We start from the raw sequence: 17,877 nt of genomic DNA, 5'->3' as shown, positions 1-17,877 counted from the left end.
TTATTATTCAATTTATGATAAGTTAGCAATCATTTTCCCATAAAAACATAATTTTATTATAGAAATTTTTCTAAATATAGATGCTTTATATATCAAACAAAACCTTGTTTTATTACCTATCTAAAGACATTGCAATTTTCAAGATTGACTCAATAGTTTCAAACATATTTTGTTTAAAAAAATGTAAAATTTACCTTTTGACGTGGAATTACCCCTATAGTTATTATTTGCACAAAAAAAAAAAGTATACGGTTGAACTCACCATAAACACAACTACCGATACTCATATAAATTTTTTTAATTTGACAAATGTTTGTATTCTGCACTTAAGCCAAAAATTTGTCGGCTAAAAACGTTGTCAGTTTTTTGAAAAGAAAAAAAAATAATAATAATGGGTCGGACAAGGTATATATGAAAATTTTACAATCAAATGAAAACTTTTTTAGTAGGTCATGAAAAAAACCTTAAAAATCGAAGTCGAAAAATAGTAAAAAAAATGAAATTTCGCAGGCTCGTAAATTATTTTTTTGGGTATGCGTAGTGGAACTATTTTACCTGAGCCCAAATCCTATCGAAAAGTCGATGGCGCGATATCGGTTAATAAATCGACCCAGTCAAATGTACATGCATGCAATTCCTGGCCGTGATAATTTTTTGGGTAATAGTTTAGTTGAGGGGTCGACTGCTAATACGCGTCCAAACGACGCGTCTTGACATCAGTATTAATAATCCGAAGGCGGGAAATAAAAATGTTGTCTTTCAAAAGATATTAACGAAAAAAATGACCCGCGGATCCCTCCGACACCGGGGGTCGGATCCATAGCATTTTTACGCAGAACACCTTTCTGCATTGGGGGCCTTCGGCCGCGCTTATAAAAAATTACGCTGGGTGGGTCCAACACCGGTTTGGAGACCAAAACTATATCCGCGCAAAACACTTATGTTCACAATTTTTTTTGTGGGCACTACAACATTACAACAACCACATGAAAATCGCCAACTTCAACTGCAAATATTTCCGGACAGAGAAAAAGTTTCTTTTCCGCCTTCGGATTATTGTTGTCGAGGTCAATACGCGTCTTTTGACATCTCTCTCGATATTTTTGGTAGCGTATTAGCAGTCGACCCCTCAACTAGACTTGTTTCGTGCATACTCACATGTACACACACATGCACTCATGCATGCCTAATTTCCCAACCAGTAAAACAACTCAAATAAGGCAAAAAGGCCAAAGGCCAGAAAAAACCCTTTTTATTGATTCAATATTGCTCTAGCTCACTTTCATTTATCTACATTACGTTCTTAGCACACACAATACATTAGTTTAGCACACATAAATTTATATTAATCTTTTTTCCGATTTGTACAACAAACACCGTCTAGGTCACACCAATTTACAATCTCTGCACAACAAATACACTTGCACAACACAATTATTCTTCATCTTACTGGCACCGCGTCTTTCTTTTGACTGACTAAACTGATTGATTCGCTCAACTTGAATCGTTATTTTAATTCTAATGCGCAATAGTTTCGATCATGGCAAGCCATGACATGTTCCACTCCAACGTATATTTTAAAACGGTAAATTTATTCGGGCAGGCGCATTCTCCCCTGCGCGACATTTATGACGCACAGTGAGAAAATGCCCCTGTACGAAACAGTGCCAGCGAAAACCTACGGTTTTCTCAACTAAGCTCAAATATACATATATAAATATCTACATAATTTATTAGCCCAAATACTTCATCTTTTACCGCTGCTCTGCTGGGTCTGGCTCTACTGGTAGTATGCATATCTTCTGTATAGGTCTCGTTAATTTGCTCGTTTGTGTCTGCACCACAACAGAACGAACCAGTTTGTCCTTACTAAGGACCAGTTCGGTAAATCGTCCCAATGCCCACTGGGCTGGTGGAAAATTTTCTGCTTTGATTATTACCATCTGCCCAATCTTAACGTTTTCATGTTCTCTGCGCCATTTCTTTCTCTCTTGTAAACTGTTTAAATTGTCTGCTTGCCATCTATTCCAGAAGTGCTGAAGCATTGTTTGCCTTTGCTGCCAGAGTTTTATCCCTAAACTTGTCGGTTGGTCATCCACCAGAAACAGAGGTGGCAAAATCAATGGCTCCCCAATAATAAAATGACCCGGTGTCAATGCTTGCATGTCATTTGGATCATCTGACAGTGGATATAAAGGTCTGGAATTCAGTATTGCCGCGATCTCAACTAGCAACGTCACAAGCTGGTCTTGTGCCAGCGTTTTCTGGCCCACGATCCTGGACAAATGGAACTTCATTGACTTTACAGCTGCTTCGTAAATACCTCCTTGATGTGGCGCTGCTGGAATCATAAAATGCCACTCAGTACCTTTTAGACCAATATGTTCCAGCGCCTCTTGCCCTCTCCAGTGATCCATAGCCCTTTTTGTCGTCTTGCTCGCACCAACAAATGTCGTCGCATTATCGCTGAATAGTTTTGCATAATGACCTCGCCGTCCAATAAATCTTTCAAAGCACGCAATGAAGGATTGAGTTGTCAGATCTAGCACCAAATCGATATGTACAGCCCGAGTTTTCAGGCATACAAACACAACAACCCAACATTTAGTCTTATCGACATAATCGTCTCGCACCCTCACACGTACATTAAATATGCCTGCATAAGCTAGCCCGCAGTGAAGAAATGGTTTATCTGCTTGCACCCTCTCAGCTGGTAGGTCTGCCATCAACTGTTGTTCAAGCTTTTAGTTGTATCGCACACATACAACACACCCACGTAAGTATTTTCTGAGCTCATCTCTCAAGCGTGGAATCCAGTACTTTTGCCGAATGAAATGTGCCATTACTTGCACTGCCCCATGCTTAGTTTGTCTGTGCGCATAATCAGCTATGATGTAAGCCAATCTGGAACCTCTTGCCACAATTACCTGATGCTTTGCTTCATATCCAAGGTTCGCCTCATTCAATCGACCTCCTACCCTCAAAAGCCCGCTTTTATCCAAAATTGGTCGTAGTGATTCCAACTTACTATGTTCCGGTAACCTGTGCTCCTTTTTTAACAATACCAATTCTTTGTGAAAATATTTCTCCTGCGAATTTCTCAGTAAGTACTCCATTGGCCACAATTTTTCTTGCTCACTTGGTAAATCTACCTTCAATTTCATGCCCCTTAATCTGCACCTCTTTGCTGACTTTCTTATCCTATCACGAGTCGTCAATTTTGTCTTGACTATATCTATAAATCACCTTACATATGCCAATACATTCAAAATTCCTTCTTGCCCTGTTTTTTATTTCGTGATTGGAACAAGCTCACCACTTCCCCCAGTTTTGGCACAAAAATCTCCATCTCCTCATAACATACATTTACAATGTGCACCTTAATTTCTGCTTGCCCATCATTATTATTTTTTGATTTAGCCTGTTCAAACTTATCAGGTGGCCACTGTGTCTTAGGAAAGGATAGCCACTCTGGGCCCTCCAACCAAAATCGATTATCAACCAACTCACCGGGTTCTAATCCTCGACTTAATAAGTCCGCTGGATTATCTTCCGAACCCACATGTTTCCAACTCTTTGCCCCAGTATTATCTTGAATTGCTGATACGCGATTAGCTACAAATGTTTTCAAATCTCTGGGCATTTTTTCTAACCAGTAAAGCACAACCAGAGAATCTGTCCACAACGTATAATTGATCTCGCCCCAATTCATTGCTCTCTTAACCTCAACGACCAGTCTAGCCAATAACTCACATGCCGACAATTCCAACCTGGGAATAGTCATCTTCTTTACTGGAGCTACTCTTGTTTTTGATACTATTAATCTACATTTAAAATTCCCATTCGCTTCCTTCGTTCTAGCATAAACAACTGCACCATAGGCTGATTCTGATGCATCAGCAAAGTCACATAATTCAACCTTCTCAGACATCTCAGTACCGAGCCATCTTGGAATTCTAAAATTTTCAAGTTTTTTCATCTCGCCCCAATATTTTCTGAATCTCATTTCTAATTCAGATGGTAGCTCTTCATCCCATTCTACCTTCAATCACCACAAATCTTGTATCAAAACCTTCCCTACAACAATTACGGGAGAAGTGTATCCATCAAACAACTGTGCCACGCAGCTAACCACTACGCGTTTTGTTATGATACCTGGCAAGTCTTGTGTCTTAACTACAAATGCATATTGGTCTGGCGATATCAACCATACCAATCCAAGCACCCTAGTTTCATCCTCGAATTTAAACAAACACTCCTCTTCTCCGGACTGTAAGGTCCTTATTAGCTTCTTGCTATTCGATTTCCATTTCCTAAGTGTCAAACCGCCTCCACCCAGGATGTGATCCATTTGTTTTGCTAGTTCAATAGCGTCTTGCTCACTGTCAGCTCCGGTAACACAATAATTGCTTCAGCAGCTTTACAGTAATCTTTCTTTGCATCTCTTGCACACTGGATTACTGCTCTAACTGCATTATATGCCGATGATGTCATACCATACGTCACAACAATTAGCCAATACTCCTTCAATGGTTCTTCTCTGCTCTCGCGCCAAAATATTCGCTGCATATCCCATTGATTTCTAGTAATCTTAACTTGTCTAATCATCATCTTAATATCTACACTAAATGCAATCCTATGCCTTGTAAACCTCATTATTGTCTCGATCAAATTTCTGTGTAACTTGTCCCCTAGTAGTTGCACCCCATTTAGGCAGACCCTTTTATTGGTGCAACAACTTGCGCCAAAAACAACACGAAACCTTTTGGCCACACAATGATGTGGGATATTATACGCTCTGCCCCGAATATTTATCTATGATCTTGATATGCCCCAGCTCCTCATATTCTCTCATAAACTCTATATATCTCGCTCTCAGCTCTGGCTCCTTCTCTAACCGTTTCTCTAAATATAGAAATCTTCGCAGTGCAGTTTCTCTTGAACTGCCTATGTCTCTGACATCTTTCAGTGGTATAATAACTACAAATCGGCCATCTTTATATAATGAGTATCCAGGAAAATCTTCTCCACTAGCTCTTCTTCTTCAGTTTGCATTGAGCACTCATGCACCTGCTCCATTTCCCAAAACTTTGTTATTAACTTGTCTAGGTCTCTATTATCTTTGTAGCTCACCCTTGACACAAGCTCACCTATCTGTTCATCCAGACTATGCACACATTCACCAAAAATTACTATGCCCACTGTTGTTTGCATCAAAGCTATCCCATCCAAGCTATTTCGTATTACTTTAACGAAGATTCTTGCAACTAAGCTAGCCCCAAGTAACATATGCACAATTTCTGGTACCCAGTATTTTGGGTCAGCTAACTCACCTTCTATGGGTTGATGTGTTGGACCTACCCTTGTACATGGTGCAAGAAGCACCGGAGACCACTGGCTCTATTAAGGCAGGATCCAGCATTCTGCATTAATCTGCACACTCGATGAATACCAAGGCTTTAGCACCAACATAGTCTTCTTGATCACTTGCAGCGGATTTCCCTCAATGCCAATCATCTTTTTCCCGATCGATTCTGTACTTATACCATACCTTTGCTGCAATGTAAAAGTTATCATATTAGTCTGTGCCCCCGTGTCTAGCCACGCTCTAATAGGCCCCAATTCATAGCCGCTTATAACGATTTTCATCATTGCCGTTGGCAATAATGTCCTTGCCCGCTCTTGCCCCTTATTCAAATTCACTGAATAGTTTTCATTAATACTAATAGGTTTATTTTTTTTTTTCAATTATAGCTTCAGTTTTCATTAATTTTCTTCTTGGCTCTTTTGTCTCCGAAGCATTTACTATTCTATGGCCATCTCGCCCTTCTTGCCCTCTTCTTGCATCGCATTTGTTTGTCTCCTAGCCCCCTTTAATTGTCAATCTAATTTTCTCTTTGGTCTCGACTTGTTGTGCTGGGCTTGTACCTGCACCGTATTCATCTGTTTCTTCGGTTCCCAATTCGGGCATAGCACACTATTATGCTTTGGCCTACCAGGACACTTCCAACATTCCGCCTGGTAGCAGTTTTCAGCTCCATGCCCCTTCTTAAACAATTTGGGCACCATTTTCTTTTTCCAATGAACTCTTTTCTTGCCCTCAGGCTTAGTGCCATGAATTCTGGACAATTATATAGCATATGGTTTTCGCCGCATGCATCACAAACCATTGGCATGGCTCTTGTACCTAATAATGACGCCCCTGTTCCTGCCCCTGATGATGACGGTTCTGCTCTAGCTCCTTGTTGCCTTGCTCCACTCTGTTTCTTTGTATTATGTCCCGGTATGACAACTGCCGATTCTACGCGCCTACGGTTATCAGATGTATTTGCTAGTGCCAGTGCTTTCCTATCCAAAAAGGATAGCATGTCATCTAACTTCGGAGTATGGGTTTTCCTCGCTAGCTTCCATTGTTTGGCTGTTTCAGTGCCTAAACGCTCGTGTAGCATGTGCACCATGAAAAAATCCCAGTGTTCCACCGGGAGTCCTTGCGCCTGTAGCTGACGTCGCACGCCATGAGTTACATTTGACATGCACCTTAAGTCGTTTTCTCGCACGGGGCCTTTCAATTCCGGCAGCCGAATAAAATTTCTCAAATGCTCTCGCCCAATTAAGTAGCCTTGATCATACATTTGATTTAGTCTTTGCCACGCTTGCATATAATTGTTAGCCGAGAATTGCCATTGCCCAAAAGTCAACTTTGTACGCCCAACAAGAGAATTCGTCAGCTATAGAAATTTTAATGAGTCTACTTTATCGTTATCATGTACGGCTGCGCAGACCCGATCACGAAAGCCTGTCCATTTAGTAGCCATGCCATCGAATTCGCCCCAAGTATTTTTTAGATTATTCTGTTGGACTGGCATTTGCACCTGCACATTAATCGGTTGCTTATTGTTATCTGGCCCCTCAATCGGGTTCTCTTTCTTTAATTTGCTCTGCATTTTTGCATGCGCCTCAAAATAGACTGCCTCAACTGCAGCTAGATTTTTCTCACAAAAGTGGTCTAGCGCCTCCTCATCCACATCCTCAATTACAGCTGTATACTTTTCGTTATATGCCTGCTATGCTAGCCGTAGTGAGGTAAGTCGCACCTTAATCTCGCCCACTGACACTTGAATAAAATCAGTGTCATTAACAAACTCTAGCGCACGCTGGATTTTAACTACATGAGACTTCAACTTCTTCTGAAATGCCATGTCTAAATATGAAAAAACATAAAGAAAAGAAACAAACAAACAAAATAATATATTTGAATATGGCAATGATAATAGTGAAGCTTCGCACACAGAGTGCAATTTTGTTATCATAGCTTATTATTTTTCATTTAAACAAACGCTTAATGATGGTTGTCACCAAGCCCTCAATCAATCATCTTGACTCGCCCACTGACATTTGCTTCAAGCGCTTGCACCAATGCTTCCGGCTTGCATATATGTTTGAAAAATTCTAGCTCGCCTTAACCGTGCTCACCCATCATTAGTGCCAACTCAAACATGCAATTGCCGAAAGACTTTAAACACCTGCAGGTACGCTAGCCCACTCAGTACACATGTACTACTATACAATCTTGCCCCAAGCTCATCTTTTGTTTATGCATAAAATATTTTTTATTTAAGCCCCCAGTAACAGCTCAACTTATCTCACCATTCAAATTTATCTCATGATATCTCCTTTTTTTTCAACGGTTTTCTTTTACAAACTTTATCACCATCAAAGTGCTACATACGCACATCCAAACACACAAACATTCAAACACAAACATTGAAATAAGCAAACATCTAAGCACACAATTTAATTTAGTATATCGCATGCAATCTTATTCATTTATAATTTATTTAATAATTTGGGAAAAATTTAAACAACGTGACATCAGGACGGACAAGGCGACAGCTGTTTCGATTATACCTTGTAAATCTCTTCAAAGCCTTTTCTCCCGGGAGTGGGAGTCGAACCCGCACTCCTACGATAGTTGAAATGGTTGTAAACGCATTCAGCTACGTCATGCCTGTTGTGTAGTTCTTCCCAATTGCCTCATTTTTGCATATTTTAATCTTTTACACATTGCATACTTCGTATGCAATTATGTGTTAAAGCTATGCTTGGTACGGCGGTTTTCAAAGAAACTTTGGTTTTTGTTGCTGTTTTCGTTCTATTTATAGAACTACAACGAATTAACCAATTTTGTCTGTTTGTATGATTTTAATAATCAGGGATTGCCCATATTGCTTTTTCAAATGTATGAAAACATTTATTTGAAGCAATTTTTTAATTTTATAATTTATTTAATAATTTGGGAAAAATTTAAACAACGTGACATCAGGACGGACAAGGCGACAGCTGTTTCGATTATACCTTGTAAATCTCTTCAAAGCCTTTTCTCCCGGGAGTGGGAGTCGAACCCGCACTCCTACGATAGTTGAAATGGTTGTAAACGCATTCAGCTACGTCATGCCTGTTGTGTAGTTCTTCCCAATTGCCTTCTTTTTGCATATTTTAATCTTTTACACATTGCATACTTCGTATGCAATTATGTGTTAAAGCTATGCTTGGTACGGCGGTTTTCAAAGAAACTTTGGTTTTTGTTGCTGTTTTCGTTCTATTTATAGAACTACAACGAATTAGCCAATTTTGTCTGTTTGTATGATTTTAATAATCGGGGATTGCCCATATTGCTTTTTCAAATGTATGAAAACATTTATTTGAAGCAATTTTTTAATTTTATAATTTATTATTCATTTATATTTGCTGTTTTCAAAAAATATATTCTTGTATCAAGCACCATTTTTCACACCAAGCACACATGCATATCCATATATATATATATACATAACCACGTACATACATGTACACTCATGTCTAGCACACCAAACTTACATGCTTCAATATTCTTGCATGATACAAAAATTTTCTTTCACTACATTTTCCACATTGCCACCTAAGACTTGTCACACAAACACACAAATTCCATTAGCACAACAGAATCAAAACTTCATCAAATTGAGACTATTCTCTTTTTATGCACACCCCCTTCTTTACATATGTACTCTAAACCGATGCGCACAACATATTTTTCTCAGCACTCATACTATATGTAAATACCAATACATTATTTACTCGCGCCCTTATGACAAATCGCAATAACCTTACACAAGCGCCCCTTTGTAGCTTTACATATATACTCTAAACCGATGCGCACAACATATTTTTTTTCAACTCTCATAATATATGTAAATACCAATCCATTATTTACTCGCGCCCTTAAGATAAAACGCAAAAACCTTACATAAGCGCCCCTTTGTAGCTTTACATATATACTCTACACCGATGCGCACAACATATTTTCTCAACACTCATAATATATGTAAAGACAAATTCCTTCTTCTTTTTTTTTAATAAACTACCTGCACGCCATTAAAGCTATACATATCTATATTTCAAACCGTTGCGCACAATATATATTTTATTTATATTTTTTAATGCTCCAATGCAATATTTACTTGCGCACTCGAGACAAATCTCAGCATGATTATACATACGTCCCGTTATAACCTTACATATACATTTTGCCCGACATGCGGACTGCGTATTATTTTCTACACGCTCAAAATATATGTATATATTTCTTGCGCACTCGAACGAATCTCAACATGTTTTACATATGCCCCGTTATAGCTTTACATATATCTTAAGCTGGAGACATTGGTGCTTTATCGGTAACCGTATCGGTAACCTTATAACAGCTGATTCGACCAACCTTATGAGAATCAATGCAATCGATTATTGGTGCCGCTAAGGTCGTAAAGCCGGAGTCATTGGTGCCGTATGTCGTATCGCTGTATCCGTATCCTTAACGTAATCAGCTGTTTATCGTTACGACGGTAAACCAAAACCCATTTGGTTGGCTACGATATGGTTACGACCTTAGCGGCACCAATAATCGATTGCATTGATTCTCATAAGGTCGATCGAATCAGCTGTTAAAAGGTTACCGATACGGTTACCGATAAAGCACCAATGTCTCCAGCTTTAAACCGACGCGCACACTATATGTTATTTTCTACCTCACAATATATGTATATGCTCACTATATATGTATAGCTTAGTATATTATCTACTCGCGCACAAATTCCCCACTATGATTATACATTTTGTTATATATTTTACATACGCACTTTTCCAATTTATCTTTTTAAATTCTACCGAATTTTCTCAGCGGACTGTAGATAATTTGTTTAACTATTATTTTAACGCTCACCTTTTTGATTTAAAATTTTCCAAAAAATTAGCTTCAATGAATTTTTATCAAATTTTTGTTTTTGCTTTTACGCGTATACCTGTTGTTCGCTTGAATGCTTAAACACTTTTGACCAGCAGCCGTTTTAATTACGCAGCAAAAAAAAACTTCTTCCACTCAACTGGTCTTAATCCGGCTCGACACGGAGCATACTGTTTCGTGCATACTCACATGTACACACACATGCACTCATGCATGCCTAATTTCCCAACCAAGTAAAACAACTCAAATAAGGGAAAAAGGCCAAAGGCCAGAAAAAACCCTTTTTATTGATTCAATATTGCTCTAGCTCACTTTCATTTATCTACATTACGTTCTTAGCACATACAATACATTAGTTTAGCACACATAAATTTATATTAATCTTTTTTCCGATTTGTACAACAAACACCGTCTAGGTCACACCAATTTACAATCTCTGCACAACAAATACACTTGCACACACAATTTATTATTCTTCATCTTACTGGCACCGCGTCTTTCTTTTGACTGACTAAACTGATTGATAGGCTCAACTTGAATCGTTATTTTAATTCTAATGCGCAATAGTTTCGATCATGGCAACCCATGACATGTTCCACTCCAACGTATATTTTAAAACGGTAAATTTATTCGGGCAGGCGCATTCTCCCCTGCGCGACTTTTATGACGCACAGTGAGAAAATGCCTATGTACGAAACAAGACTTTTACCATTTTTTGCGCCTTATGCAAAATCGAGAATAGTCTATTTAATCTAATCGATGAGTCCCGCAAACAACAATTGTTGAAAAATGAAGAATATAATTAATGTCATTGAAGCAAACATAGTTCTTGGACGACAAAGAGAAATAGTCTTATTCAAAACCACTTTAGTGGACCGAACGAAAATTCAGAGTTTTATTTAAGTATAGAGCTAAGGGAGATCCAGTTCTTCGTAGCCACCTAGAAGGTCCAGGAAAACGGGAGAAATTTACGAGTCCGTCTATATAGAATTAAATTATCGACGCTTTTTATGAAGTGTTGACCCAAAAGGCGCTATCTAAAATCAAAGCTGCAAAATTCTATTAAATTTTGACGGATGAAACACAAGATTTGACTACAAAGGAGCAGGTTACACTGTGCATTCGATATGTGAGCGAGAAAAGTTAAGGCCATCATATTGTGGGGAATTTTAGCATCACTAAGCTGTTAGTAAATAATCACGCAACAACAAAAACATGAAGCAAGCCGGAATTGTGTACATGCATACATCAGTCATTATGTACACACATATATACAAGGCAATGAAGAAATATCTCACACATCATCTCATCAGTCGTAGTAGTTACTCATTACACACGCATATGGCTATAAACTACAAATATGCATATACTCATATAGCTAATTACCAAGGAGGAGATACAGCAGTTCTAGAAGGAGAAACGTCAACGGCGAATGAAGCAACGGAGAGTATAAAAGCAGCTCAAGCTGAGTAGTCAGTAATCAGTTTGATTTAAACACGCTATTAGTTGCGAAGTGCAGTATAGTTGTGAAGCATAATTGTACTATGCCCAAAGTAATCTAAATAAAGAACCATTTACAATACTGAATATTGTAGTGATTTATTCAACAGTTAAGCGATTCGAACGTTAGCAGAAGGTTTCAAATAAGCGGAATTTCCCTAAGTTCGTTACAATATGGTGTGTGAAAATTTTTTGAGTTTTATCTCAACAGATACCACTACAGGTAAAAGTAAAATAATTCTTTGAATGTTCTTAGCACCTGCAAGTAATAAATAAAAATAACTTGAAAGGAAAATAAAATTGTCAAATTAAATCCCCCAATCACAAAAAGGTATCTGCGCCACTGATCCAAAGTGCTATACAAAAGAAATAAAAATCGGGAGAAGTTCTTCGAAAATATTGGTAGTTCCAAATCAGGGCTCGAATCGTAACATCCGTGATCGTATAACTCGCCACGTAAAAACATGATTTTCGGATTATAACATACGTGAACGTACGACTTCGATCGTAATTTTGGATCGCAAACTACGTGACGAGTGTCTGAACGTACACTTTCATGAAAAATGTAAGTAAATTGTTAAAATATATGAATAAATAAAATATAATAACAAGTTTTAAACTCTTATTATTAACAAAGGTCGAATTCAAACAAAATAAATCCAATCCAAAAGGAAACGATGGCGGATTTCATGGCGAGACACCCAGGGCTGGCGAAGAATAATCTTCCAATCTCTGGAAACGTCAGAATTGCCTCCAATAGACTTTGGGAGGAACTTTCAACCAGATTAAATGCTGAAGGGCCACCAGTTAAGGATGCAAAGATGTGGAGGAAGGTATGTACAGCCGTTATTATATCTTTTGAAGCTTGAAAGTAATAGACTTGTTTTTATTTCATTGAAGGCTTTTGCTGACCAGAAGTATCAAGCAAAAAAGAAGATTTCCTTCAACAAACATATCAAAGAAAAAGACTGGTGGGGGACCCTATGAGGAAAAAACCATAACTGCCACCGAGGAGTCTATCATTGAGGCGGCTGGCCTTGAGGTTTGTGTAGCAGGAGATGAAAACATAATTGCGTATGGCAGAGCTCGAGCAACGCTGACTTCGTGAAATAACAGCGAGAGATATAGTGCAAGCAGCGATGATAAATCACAAAGTTGTTTGCCAAGTTCATCAACTGCTTAACCCGCCGCCATAGTTGAAAGAACGCCTCGCTGAAATACGCCCCGCAAAAAAAGTTCAAGCGAACAGAAAATGGCTTTATTGCAGGAAAATTTTAAAACTGTGTCCGATTTTCAAAGGGGTTTGGATGAAAAGCTGGACAGATTACTGGACGTTTAGACGGTTCCTGTTTGTGCAGCAGCGCATCCTACAAATTAAGGAAGAAAAGTATAACAGGCAAAAAGAGGGAAGTCAGATCGAATTGCAAATAAAGAGGCTTAAATTGGAGACCCTGCAAATTAAAGCGAGAAGACCTCATTAATTTTTTTTTGAATATTATTATTATGTGCATATTTGGATATAAGAAACCGACTGTGAATTCTCTTTTTTTCTTAGGTGTTAAGTTAGAAAATGAATTTAATTATGTTTTATGAAGTACAAAGATTACCTGAAGAATGACTTAAAGTAATCTTGGTACTTGGTACATATACTATATACATGTTTAAAATAAAAATGAAAGAATATTGAATTTAATTAATAATTTAATTTATTTAAATACTGCCAAGCTTAATTTTGAAACTATTTATGAAGATATCATTGCTTATGAGACTCTTAAAAGTGAACCTTTTATTTGATCTCTTATCGATTTTCATATATTGGTAAGTTGGTTTGTTTCGCCTGTCTCAATTTCTAGAATAGGGTCTTCGGAGTGATGATTTGACGGTTCATAATGTATCTTTAATTTAATGCAAATGAAATGCAATCCAGCAGAAACATTTGCAAATCTTGCCATTTTCACAGGATGATATCTTTCTCTTTTGCCGTATCCTAAAATTCCCAGCGCCCCTTGAGAATGCCAATTGTTCTCTCAAATAACAGACCTTCCTTTGGAGTGAATGTCATTAAAATACTGCTAATCTGAACCGTCTGATGTGCTTCTGTATGGGGTTATTAACCACGGCTCAAGTGGGTAGCCAGAATCTCCTATATAAATGTATAAATTAATTATTGGTACAAAAAAGGTCACCGCTCCCACTAACTGTACCTAAGAGCCAGGAATATTGATGCCTGTTCTGTTGAAATCCATCCTTCAAATCCCTTCTCTGATCGGAATGTTTCCAAACGAAGGAATCATAAGCCGCACCACCGCATTGACAGTTGATTGCCAATATTTTGTAGGTGTGATCACATATCTGAGAATTTTTATAATTGTTTTAAAAATGTATAATTAAAATATTTAATAGCAACTTACAATCATAGCGTTGATGCTGTGGTACCCTTTACGGTTAAAGTACATATGTTCGTTAGCTGTAGGTTTTTGTAAACCAATATGTGTACCTTCCACACAGCCAATCACTAAAAAATTAATAACTAATAACTTAATAACTTAAGAAACTTATCTCCAGGTACTTTATGTTTTCCCACGAACCATTCTTTACAGCTTTGGGAGTCATCTGGTTCAAAGCATATAAATTCCGCACACAGCATCCTCTCCATCTCGGCAACAACATGTGATGTCAACTTCGAGACAGTGCTCTGACACATTCCTACTAAATAGTCACTACCGACATTGTGCTGGTAGCCACCGCTAGCAAGAAGTGAAAGCGTGACTGCCAATTGCAAAATTGGAGGAACCGCTTTGGCATCGGCTTGCTTCAAATTTAACTTAAAAAAGCTTCTTTAGTTAAGCGAAATCTCTTCAAGAATCTGAAATAATTTTTTGTTACAAAGAAATAATACATAAATGATATGCTTACGCTTTGTTCGATAAGTCCAACGGGTTACTGCGCTCTCTTAGACGCCTTCAGACAATCTTTTCATCGCCTTCGCTATCACTTGAGCTCAAACAAAACAATAAAATTGAATCCATCGCAATTATTTGCTTTATTTTTTATATTTTTTGCAGCCAATTTGACAGTTCAAAATCTATTGTGAGCTAAAAATACAATCCAACCTAATATGGATCGTAAAAATTATTGTGAATTGAAAACAAATTACGTTCCGTTCGCTACCGTATGCTAAAATCCCAATTTGTTTATATGTCTGACGTACCACGTAAAATTCTTTCGTATGGTTGCCGATCCGTGATCGTATGTTACGTTCGATTAGTTGACTAGAGTTTAACCCTGCCACTTTTCCCGCTTAAGCTGAGATCAACAGCAACATTCTAAGTTATCGAAAAAAGTAACAAGATTAAACTCTATTCAACCTTAACTGTAGTTCAAACTCGCACTGAAAAACCGGCCATAAAACAATGAAAATTTAACTGATTTTAAAGCTGCAGACATTGGTGCTTTATAGGTAACCGTATCGGTAACCTTATAACAGCTGATTCGACCAACCTTATGGGAATCAATGCAATCGATTATTGGTGCCGCTAAGGTCGTAACCGTACCGTAGCCAACCAATTGGTTTTTGGTTTTCCGCCGTAACGATAAACAGCTGATTACATTAGGGATACGACTACAGCGATACGACGTACGGCACCAATGAATCCGCTTTGAAAAAAGTTTATAATCAGCTGTCCCTTGTATCGTTCCGCCAGGCAGGCCAACCTAATATAAACGCACGCAAATCATTTTCTGTCAAAAATGTCTCATGCACATACAACCATTGTGAATGATAACTAAGTGTGATATCTTCTGCATAGACGTCAAAATTCCAAAGTGACTGGATCACCTGATTTGTATTTGACTATCGCTGTCTCATTCTGTATCTCTTTCTATCACCCGCTGAAGATAGGCGCCGCCATATTGAACACCCTGTCAAAATGCTAAAAAGTAGCCATATTGAACATAATGTCAGGTTAAGCCGGAGTCATTGGTGCCGTATATCGTATCTCTGTAGTCGTATCCCTAACGTAATCAGCTGTTTATCGTTACGACGGTTAACAAAAACCAATTGGTTGGCTACGATACGGTTACGACCTTAGCGGCACCAATAATCGATTGCATTGATTCTCATAAGGTTGGTCGAATCAGCTGTTAAAAGGTTACCGATACGGTTACCGATAAAGCACCAATGTCTCCAGCTTTAGTTATCATTAACAATGCATACAACTTGTATCAGAGCAACCGAAATTGAATTTGCTGCGTGAAAACCTAAATTTTGGCAACTATATAATCAATATGATCATTAAATTTTAATTTATTATCAATCTGAACCCCTAAGTACTTGAAAGTTTTAACTTCGTTAATATTTGAGTTCATTATTTTTAGCTCGATATTACAAGATTCCTTATTCATCGCTCTAGATATGACCATAAAATGGGTTTTATTAACATTAAGTTTAAGCTTGTTGTTACAAAGCCACCTGTATAGGGTGTTCAAGTCTTCCTGCATTTTGCTCCTAGCTAACATGATATTAATTTCACTTACTTCCAGAAATGCGTCATCCGCAAACAGCCTTATTTTACTATGTTTTAACGCCGAAGATATATCATTTATACATATGTTAAATAGGACCGGTGCCAAAACCGATCCTTGTGGCAATCCAATTCCTGTCAATACCTCATCCGAGACAGCCGACTCAACCGACAGATATGCATTGACGTTCCAAGACACTGTCCCTACGACCGATGTCGGGATCAAATAGATTATATTGCCTCCGCTTTCATTTCCGCTCTCGCCATCCTTCTTATGGACGTTGTACCCAGAGCAGATCTTCCCGTCGAATATCTCAGTAATTTTCCCAAGTCACTGCAGTATTCTGAAGTGCAACGTGTAGCACGTCGTCACTCTGGGGGTAAGTGACGGGTGACTTCGCCTATGTTGAGGAAATTCAGGTCGCAAGTGCTGTTGGGGCCCTGGGCCTGAACGTTCTTGGGCAAGCACCGGAGTACCCGGTGTAGTAGGGTGTTCGGCCTAGCAACATGGCGCGATGAACCCCGTTTTGGGGATTGCCGTCACTGAGACCAGATCATCTAGGAAAGTGGCACCGTCCAAGTCAGGAACTGCATTGGGAAGATGTTCCAAGCATATAAATTCTGTGCTGGCAAACTGTGCACAAGAAAGGGACTAAATCTGTTTCTGTGCCGGAAAGAGAGGGGGATAATGGGAGCAGAGGCAGTGCTCGCCATCTTATTTTAACGCCACAATTAATAAAGCTAGAAGGGTTTTAGCATAATTTTAACGTTGGTCTAAAGAATTTAGTGACCCGTATGTAACAAAAGCCCTTTTTACTGCTTTAGTGAGACCGATATTAGAATATGGCTCCATAGTTTGCAATTCGCGACACTAAGTTTACGAAGACAGGCTAGAATCTATATAAAAGCAATTTTTACCAGTCGAGTGAAGCTTATCAATCTTCCAACGCTTGGAAATCGCCGGTAAATGATAGGGAAACGTATAAATGGGTTGACTGCAAGTACGAAGTAATTTTCAACGTCCCTTCACGAGTCTCAAGACATTACAATCCTCTTTTGAGGCACGGTAGAACTAATTTCCAATTAAACGAACCTTTTCGGTGTTTATGTCATGATTTTAACACTCATTCCAATTCGATGTAACGGATACACTTTTTACCGTAAAGAAAAGCCTCCAGCGAGTCAGGGGGCTAGAATATACCCGCGGTAGGTATGCCTGTCGTAAGAGGCGACTAAAGTACCAGATTCAAGGGGTTGTGTGGCGCAACTTAGGTTGCCAGCGCAATATATAGCTTCTCCAAACCCAATTGTCAACCTCACGCATCCGTGGCGAATCCTGTTTCATTAACAGCCGAGGCTCTCCCGACCCCGAACTCCTCATGGGTCTAGAGGGTTGGAGGGCGGGATGACCTAGAAGGTCGCATGTGGTCATAACAAATCGTTCCCGAGATGGACAGGCTTGGTACCGGAGCGTAACGGATCTGCATCCGGCAAAGGACCATCAACTCGATAACATTCCCCAAGGCCTTCGGGGAGTGTCCTTATCGCTACAACAACACCAACAACAATCGTAAA

General features: G+C 38.7%; 1 protein-coding gene and 2 long non-coding RNA genes across 7 annotated transcripts; 1 reads left to right on the top strand and 2 right to left on the bottom strand.

Annotated features, from left to right (window-relative positions):
• Positions 1-1,216: 1,216 nt before the first annotated feature.
• On the bottom strand, positions 1,217-10,497 carry LOC137236713 (uncharacterized). 3 transcript variants are annotated; one of them, XM_067759651.1, is made up of 2 exons: positions 10,259-10,497; positions 1,217-7,201 (listed from the first exon to the last, which is right to left on the bottom strand). In XM_067759651.1, exon 2 carries the CDS (start codon positions 2,724-2,726, stop codon positions 1,755-1,757), a length of 972 nt encoding a protein of 323 aa, XP_067615752.1. In that variant the 5' UTR covers positions 2,727-7,201; positions 10,259-10,497; the 3' UTR covers positions 1,217-1,754. The 3 variants fall into 3 exon arrangements, with proteins under 3 accessions (XP_067615752.1, XP_067615753.1, XP_067615754.1); XM_067759652.1 differs by lacking the exon at positions 10,259-10,497 and adding an exon at positions 9,558-9,666; XM_067759653.1 differs by lacking the exon at positions 10,259-10,497 and adding an exon at positions 9,501-9,549.
• A 1,607-nt stretch (positions 10,498-12,104) lies between these two features.
• LOC137237352 (uncharacterized) lies at positions 12,105-13,446 on the top strand. The gene is made up of 3 exons (XR_010948916.1): positions 12,105-12,344; positions 12,417-12,612; positions 12,680-13,446. It is a non-coding gene; the product is annotated as an uncharacterized lncRNA (long non-coding RNA).
• Positions 13,447-13,467: 21 nt separating this feature from the next.
• LOC137237341 (uncharacterized) lies at positions 13,468-14,848 on the bottom strand. Of its 3 annotated transcripts, none has more exons than XR_010948914.1 (5): positions 14,696-14,848; positions 14,349-14,645; positions 14,191-14,294; positions 13,984-14,131; positions 13,468-13,922 (listed from the first exon to the last, which is right to left on the bottom strand). It is a non-coding gene; the product is annotated as an uncharacterized lncRNA (long non-coding RNA). The 3 variants fall into 3 exon arrangements; XR_010948911.1 differs by having other exon boundaries at positions 14,191-14,309; positions 14,368-14,645; XR_010948912.1 differs by having other exon boundaries at positions 14,368-14,645.
• Between the last annotated feature and the right edge of the window lie 3,029 nt (positions 14,849-17,877).

The sequence above is a fragment of the Eurosta solidaginis genome, chromosome 1 (genome assembly GCF_040869045.1).
Source record: "Eurosta solidaginis isolate ZX-2024a chromosome 1, ASM4086904v1, whole genome shotgun sequence".
NCBI classification, from domain to species: domain Eukaryota; kingdom Metazoa; phylum Arthropoda; class Insecta; order Diptera; family Tephritidae; genus Eurosta; species Eurosta solidaginis.
This window is presented reverse-complemented; position numbering and strand designations above follow the sequence as displayed.

Coding starts and splice junctions, on each gene's coding strand:
- LOC137236713 (XM_067759651.1), bottom strand. CDS start 2,726: ATGGCAGACCTACCAGCTGAGAGGGTGCAAGCAGATAAACCATTTCTT.